Source organism: Podarcis muralis, chromosome 1 (assembly GCF_964188315.1).
Source record: "Podarcis muralis chromosome 1, rPodMur119.hap1.1, whole genome shotgun sequence".
In the NCBI taxonomy this organism is placed as follows: Eukaryota; Metazoa; Chordata; class Lepidosauria; order Squamata; family Lacertidae; genus Podarcis; species Podarcis muralis.
The window spans coordinates 16,122,586-16,130,378 of NC_135655.1; the positions used below are offsets into that span (position 1 = coordinate 16,122,586).

At 47.6% G+C, this 7,793-nt stretch overlaps 1 protein-coding gene across 1 annotated transcript; it reads left to right on the top strand.

Annotated features, from left to right (window-relative positions):
* Window positions 1–388: 388 nt before the first annotated feature.
* LOC114585565 (uncharacterized) lies at window positions 389–7,793 on the top strand. Its single transcript, XM_077924004.1, has 3 exons — window positions 389–668; window positions 3,212–3,752; window positions 6,724–7,793. The coding sequence occupies exons 1-2, from the start codon at window positions 558–560 to the stop codon at window positions 3,749–3,751; spliced, it is 651 nt and encodes a 216-aa protein (XP_077780130.1). The 5' UTR covers window positions 389–557; the 3' UTR covers window position 3,752; window positions 6,724–7,793.

A 7,793-nucleotide genomic window follows, 5' to 3' on the forward strand; every position in this document is an offset into this window, starting at 1 on the left:
GGGTCCCTTTACCTTTTTATATATATATCTATCTGAACAGAAAGCCAAACAGAAACAGTGGGATTCCCTTCACGGCCACCGCAGACAGCAGGAGGGGTCTGAGAGGTAGGAAGTAGCTGCCACGGGGGAGAAGCAGGCACTCTGAGCAACAGCTCACATTCCATGGTCTCCATGTATTTTTATTTACTGCTAATAAAGAACTGAAAAGAAGCTCTCTGCATGTTTAGTTTCACGCGGCAGTTAGCCAAGTCTTCCTCATGACAGGGTGGGGGTGCAGCACCAAATTTTGTCTTTGCGCCGCAGGGCACCAAAGTCCACCCTTGTCCACGTGCTCTTGTTTAATTAAACAAAAACCAGTAACATTTGCACTAGTGCAACAGGATCCCCCCCCTCCTCTGCCCCTGGGTGCCCTGCACTGTGAAAAACCCACGAGGGATTTAGAGGGGCATGTAAACAAGGAGGGCAGGAGACTGTTCTGCTGCACACGGAGAAAAAGGTAACTTCCTCTCTTTGCGCAGCCGCAACCATGCAATAAACAAGTGTTTCCCCTCCAGTCCATGACAGATGTACAGCGGAAGAAAAGAAACTGCACCAAGGGAGCGTTCAGTGTGATTTGCACGACAGGTTCCATGAAGCTGAGGAAGAGAAGTGCAGCTTTTCGTCACAAGGTGTCCTGAGGGTGCTCTCTTGTTTGAGGGAAGAGGGGGGTACAAGGTCTGGGAAGACGTAGGAATGCACAGTGGTGCAACAGCAAAATCTGAAATGTGAGGGCTTATTGTGGCCAAGGTTTGTTAGGTGGAACAAGGACTGTTTCTCTTTTAATAGTTGGGTAGTAGAAGAAGTGGAAAATCCTGCCTTCTATACAGCTATTAAGGGACGCGGGTGGCGCTGTGGGTTAAACCACAGAGCCTAGGACTTGCCGATCAGAAGGTCGGTGGTTTGAATCCCTGCGATGGGGTGAGCTCCCATTGCTCGGTCCCTACTCCTGCCAACCTAATAGTTTGGAAGCATGTCAAAGTGCAAGTAGATAAATCTGGCGGGAAGGTGAATGGCGTTTCCATGCGCTGCTCTGGTTCTCCAGAAGTGGCTTAGTCATGCTGGCCACATGACCCGGAAGCTGTACGCTGGCTCCCTCGGCCAATAAAGCGAGATGAGCGCCGCAACCCCAGAGTCGGTCACGACTGGACCTAACGGTCAGGGGTCCCTTTACCTTTTATACAGCTATTAAAAGTGAAGTAGCCCTGTGTCCTCTTTGTCACCTGACCACCTGACAGTCTTCTCCCTGCATCCATAGCTATTGCATGCCCCCACCCCATGAAAAGTCCTTAATTGCAGGCAGCTGTGTTGCTCTATCTATATCTTCCACAAAACTCACCCATTATTGCCTGATGGCCATAGAATACAGACCTAGCAAAGGGTGATGTAGTGGCTGCAGAGAGTGCAAGTTCACATCTCTGATCAGTTGTGAAATTCACTGTGCGAGGATTCATGTTGCTTGTAATTAATATTTATAGGAATATATATATATATATGCACATTTTTGTAAGGCATAATTTGTATGTCTTGTTGGCTGTCTTGGAGACGTCTGGTTGAAAGTGAAGTTAGAAGTATATGAATGAATGAGGTGGAGGGCTCAGTTCTTAGCACAGAAACGCATCTTGGGCATAATCCCTGGATGTTCCCTGAATTGAATGAAGCTCCGTGACTTTGAAAAGAGACACTCCCCAGTTTCATCTCTCACCAGGGCTGCAGCGTGAATTAGGGCAGGCAAGCAGCTTCCTTAAGAAGTTGTTCAGGTCTCCGTGGTGCAGTTGCAAATCTCGTGAAGAGCTTCTGATCAGCAAATCTCTATGAAGACCTGAGCTGGCCATTTAAGCTTGGGAGACTTAAACTGCAGGACATGCACCTTCCAACTTCAGAGAGGGAGACTCTGAGAACCCCACTGGCAGAGTAGCCTGCCTTCACGTTCATCGTAACAAGAATGTATTTTTAAAATGCATTAGAGAAGAGTGTATCCCCACTTTCCCCCTTACAGGTAGTGCAGCTGCTAGAGCATGAGAACTCATAATCTCATGGTTGTGGGTTCGAGCCACACATGGAACAAAAGATTCCTGCATTGCTGGGGACTGGACTGGATGACCCTTGCGGTCCCTTCCAACTCTACAGTTCCGTGAAAACGCCATTCCCCAAAAGAACATAAAGGCAGCCCTACCACTCCGTCTAAAGGCCTGCCTAGTCCAGCATCCCAAGCATAACGTAAGGGAAGTAGCCGTCTCCTGCTGCTGTCTCCAGTAACTAGTATTCAGAGGGATTGTTGGCGGTCTGATCCTGGAGGTAGTGTGCCCCCCAAGGACGGAGCCTTATCTAATCCCCTTAAAAGTGGGAAAGAGTTGCAACTTGCTGCTTGCAGTGCAGGCTTTGCATGCAAGCGGTCCTGGGCTGAGTCCTGGCCACCTGCAGCTTGGTGCTTTATGCAAAAAAATTAGGTTTCTGCCCCAAGGACCTTATAATAGACTATATCATTGATTACAGTCCTTGGCAACAGTTAAGCAGGTGAGAAACTGTCCAGCATTATGTCAGAGGGGCGTACCTTCTTCATGCAAGGTCTGTGCTTTAGCACTGAGCTGTTCCATCCATCTCTAGCTGGACATCGTAAAACATACGGAAACTTGCATACCCGAATGCTTTAGATGTCCTCTATGGACGCGGGTGGCGCTGTGGGTTAAACCACAGAGCCTAGGACTTGCCGATCAGAAGGTCGGCGGTTCGAATTGCCGCGACGGTGTGAGCTCCCATTGTTCGGTCCCTGCTCTTGCCAACCTAGCAATTTGAAAGCACATCAAAGTGCAAGTAGATAAATAGGTACCGCTCTGGCGGAAAGGTAAACAGCTTTTCTGTGTGCTGCTCTGGTTCGCCAGAAGCACCTTAGTCATGTTGGCCACATGACCCAGAAGCTGTACGCCGGCTTCCTCGGCCAATAAAGCGAGATAAGCACTGCCACCCCAGAGTCGGTCATGACTGGACCTAATGGTCAGGGGTCCCTTTACCTTTACCTATGCAGACACATAATGTATGTACACATTCTCATTCTCTCTCTCTCTCTCTCTCTCTCTCTCTCTCTCTCTCTCTCTCTCTCTCTCTCATATTCCACTTGGGTAAATGAGCACGTCTTGTATTTGTATGATGGTACAGTGTTTTGTCATTATGCTAGCCTCCAGATTCCGGTGGCAGATTCTGGGAAGAGCTCTCAATTCACCCTGACTTCAGTGTGAACCTTCCTAGCAACAGAAGGCCCCAAGCAGCGCACGCTCCTACAATGCACTTGATTGGATCGGGAGGGGAAGCATCAGAACCCTTCCCAATGCCTGCAAGGTGGATTCCTCCATCAACAAGAAGGCACGATGACATTGATATGGAACCCAGCAGCGATGCCCAAAGAGCAAACGGAAGTCTCTCTACAGGGACGGTGATCAACCTGCCCGGAATAATTCCAAGGGGCTCTGAGCTTCCGAAAGACTCGGAGGCGGAAGTTCAGGAGCTGGTGCCCGACCTGGCCTTGCTCATGGATGTGGAGCCTTCGGAAGCTGTGGGACTCTCGCCAACTTCACCTGTGGCTCCTTTGCCGCAACCTCTGGATAGCGACATTGTTATGCTTGACCAAACAGTTGTCAGGAAGTCAAAGGACATCCCGATTCTAGAGCGGGTTGGGGAGACGCTACGGCAAAAGAAACTGCGCACCACCCAGACTTGAGGTAGCAGAATGGGCTCTTGTTCGCTGCGATGTGTAACAAATAGGAACTGTGGGCAGGGCAGTGGCAGAAGCAAATTCTCTGTCTGGGCACTACTTCTTCTCTGTTGTCCTCCTTGCATACCTTCTCTCACTGGAGGTTGGTGCATCAGGGCGAGTGCCACTGTCCTATCTACCTCTGTCTGCCCTCAGCCCACTGGCCTGCATTCTTGCAACCAAGTCCAGAAGGGTGGCCCTAGGTGTTGGCTTCTTCCTCCTTAGTAACATGTTGCCCATGTAGAGCTCAGCAGGTGGTAGGATGGGCACAAAACTAGAGTTTGTTAGCAATGGCTGCCATTGGGTCTGCCTATCGTTGACTCTGGCTCCTACTACTGTTGTCTTCCTCCTGCCCTACCAGTCTGAATGGGGTCCAGCCACCATTGCCTTGCAGAGAGACCTAGGAGAAGACATGGGAGCGCCTTGTGGGTTTCTGCTTGTGCCTGTCCATTCGGCCCAGGAACTCTCTGGCTTGGGTGGCAAGCAAAAAAATGGAAAGAGACAGACAGATAGAGTACTGCAGGGCGGAAAAGGGGAAGTGTTTTTGATTAGGTCTAAATGCTTTCCGACTGAAGGGCATAAGCACATGAAGAATCTGACATATAACATCTACCACTGATTAGTTTTGTTGGGTGACCAAGGTTCTGGTACTGCGAGGTAGAAAATGCTCTCCTTCTCCACACTGTGTTTAACATGTTCCTCTGTCATCTGTTTTCTAAGCCCCTAGCTGATTTAGCTTATCCTCATACGCAGTGCTTTCCCCCCCTAAAAAAAAATAAATGTTTAGGAGTACTGTCATTTTGACTCAAGAAAACCACCATTTTATAGTTCAAATTGGGGGAAATAAATACAGTAAATTGACAAAAGTACAAAGATTCACAAAACGTTTAGGGGTATGCTCCTCCCTGCACCCCCCCCCAGAAGAAAGACGCTGCTCATACGGAAGGTGCTCTATTTTATTTATCTATTTACTTTCACACGCATGCATAACTCACCCTCTTCCCATCATGGAACCCAAGGCAAGATGTACCAGGTTCCAAAAGTGGTCATCCATCCACACACTGACCCAAACACGCTTGGCTTCAACAAAGAGGTGGACCTTCGGACCATACCCTGGGACACTCCCTGACAGCTTAGACACGGTGATTTATGCAAAAGGTCCTGGGTTCCGTCCTCAGCATATCAATGTAGGGATGGGGGAAAGGATCGCACCTGAAATCCTATCGAGCTGCTGCCAATAGGTGTAGACCAGGGGTCAGCAAACTTTTTCAGCAGGGGGCCAGTCCACTGTCCCTCAGACCTTGTGGGGGGCCGGACTATATTTTGAAAAAAAATATGAATGAATTCCTATGCCCCACAAATAACCCAGAGATGCATTTTAAATAAAAGGACACATTCTACTCATGTAAAATCATGCTGATTCCCGGACCATCCGTGGGCCGGATTTAGAAGGCAATTGGGCCGGATCTGGCCCCCAGGCCTTAGTTTGCCTACCTATGGTGTAGACCTATTGAGCCAGATAGACCAATAGCCTGACTTGGGTAAAAGCAGCTTCCTGCATTCATTGTTTCTGTCGCCCTGTTGTAGCCTTGTGCACCTGCAATCTTACTATGAGAAGCACCCAAGTCCCACATAGTTTAATGCTTTAGTTTTGTGGAGATTGCGTGGCTGGGAATGTCTCACTAATGTTTCCTTCCAATTCTACAGTGATGCTGAAATGAATCACCTGGCTACCTTGGGTACTTTTCTGCTCTCTCTCTCTCTCTCTCTCTCTGCTGGGTATAAATGAATTTTCGCAGTTTCTCAAATAAGCATGTCTTTAAATGGCACCAGTGAAATAAAACATACGTTGGGAAAGAAGAAAGCTGTCACTCAAGGGTTGTTGTTTTTTGTTTGTCCCCTCTTAAACTAAAGACTCGTCCACAATTTATTTCGTTCCGTGAGTTCTAGTCAAGGGTCTGAGAGACCTTTGTTTCCCCCCCCCAGAACACCCACCATTCACTACTGAATCGGAACAAATGCCGATCGGGTTTTCTGTGAATTGACATTTGTTCCAATTCAGCAGTAAACAGTGGGTTTTCCTGGTGAAAATGCAGGACAAAAGGAAAGCCTCTCTTGACCCTGTGACTAGAAATCTCAGGACCAATGAGAGTGTGGATGAGTTGAACAGATCTATGTCCTCCGATGTTAATGTTACTTTGACATGATGCAGGGATTCAAATGAGGCTTTTTGTCCCCGGGTTGGCATGTAGGCCTCCAGAAGACAATGGGTCAACAGCCCCCACAAAACCTAGGAGAGGGTCACGTGGTCCAAATTGCAGTGGCAGGCAGCACCCCAAGCCTCTTCCTCCAGTTTCTCTCCCTACCACACCTAAGAAGATCAGATTATCAACTTTCTCCTTCCCCGATTTCCACAGATTATTCTCAGCGGTTTTTATCTGATTCTCCCTGCCTGTTTTTCTTCCTTCTGCAAGTTCTTTGTTGTCGTTTGAAGCCTTCCTCAGTTCTTTCATTCCCCTCTGTTCCCCTCCAATGGTGCCATGGGTGTGTTTTGAGCTGACAAAACAACCAAAGCTAAAAAGTGGCCATGTGTAAAATTTGGCAACTGGAATGGTGATGTGGCACCATGGTCAACCTGGCTTCAATGTCTTTCAAGGGCTCTTGCTTATTTGGTGAGGAGGACTTGAAAGCCTTTTATGCGGCACCAAGGGCAAGAAACAAGTGATTCCTCCTCTCATAAGAGGGATGCTGAAGAGCAACAGGGCTTAGTGAGCAGGGAAGAGTCTATGGCAGAGAGAAGTCTAGAATCAGAGGCAGAAGCTGAAGCAGGAGGGGGTGGGGAAAGGCAAGATAAGTCAAGAGGCAATGTCAGGCTGGTGAAGAGCAATGGGTGTCTCCCTTCCTGTTGCAAAAATCTCCCCTCTCTGCTTGTTTCCCAGAGCCAGAAGAGGCATGAAAAGGGTGGAGGAGAGATTGGTGATGCACACACGCAGCCTCCAATTGCTTGGAAGAAACCCTGGAGAGCTGGGGACCTTCAGTCTCAACAACTGCATTATGGGGGCAAGACCTATTGAGGAGGAGTTGCCACGCTCATTCGGCCTGACAAATGGTGTTTTTGCTGATAAAGAGTTAACTCCACTTGCACAGTGTGATTTACTGCTGGCTTGCTCCTGACACCTACATCACCAAATTGTTTTAAGAAATCCAAAATGGCAGAGAAAAATGCTTAGTTTTTTTAATATTATTTTTCCAACAACTCACTCAGAACTGAAATAAAAGCTAAACTCCACCCTTCTCCAAGCCCACTTCCCCCCTTTTCCTCCCTGATCTTTTTTTGGCCTTTAACTACAAATCCCAACATGCAGTTCAGCTACCACAATGCAACACCATCCCTACCTATAGAAATTTCGAGGTCAGGTGCAAGTACTTAAGGTTATAATTATGGGTGGTGACTGGTGAGACCACAGAACACTGAAGGCTGCTGGAGACAGGATGACATCTGTGGAAGAAAAGCGGAAGAGGAAAAAGAGGAGAAAAATATACCAAAGTGGGAATTCTATGGCAGGTACGGGGATGGAGGGAACTGGTCTCAATACCTGTCCTGATTTTGCAACTGTCCTAATTCACTTGAGCTAAACGTTAGTCCCCATAAGGTCAACAGCTTGTTGCAAGTAACGTGTAGCTATTTGGGTTATAAAGCTGTAATCCTTTGCACTTGGAGTATCTCATATGGAATTTGATGGGCATAGGCCTAGGATCAGACAGTAACTCTATTTCTTCTTCTTCTTCTCAGCAGTGCTAAACAGATGGAGAAAGAATCCTTTTAATAAAAAAAAAAAGCTCATGGTAACTTTTTGGGGTGGAGTCTTTTGATAGCATTGCCAGTTTGTATAGAACCGAATGGAAAAGCATGCATTTTGGAAAGCCAGTCTCACATGGCATATTGGTACAACAAATAAGACAGAGCTCAAATTTTGCTCTGTGTGCTGCTCCAAAGTAAATAAAAATA

Excerpts from the sequence above, each read along its gene's own strand:
- LOC114585565 (XM_077924004.1), top strand. The coding sequence starts at position 558 with ATGACAGATGTACAGCGGAAGAAAAGAAACTGCACCAAGGGAGCGTTC. Across the intron at positions 669-3,211 it reads GTGCAGCTTTTCGTCACAAG|CCTCCAGATTCCGGTGGCAG; the intron begins GTGTCCTGAGGG and ends TCATTATGCTAG.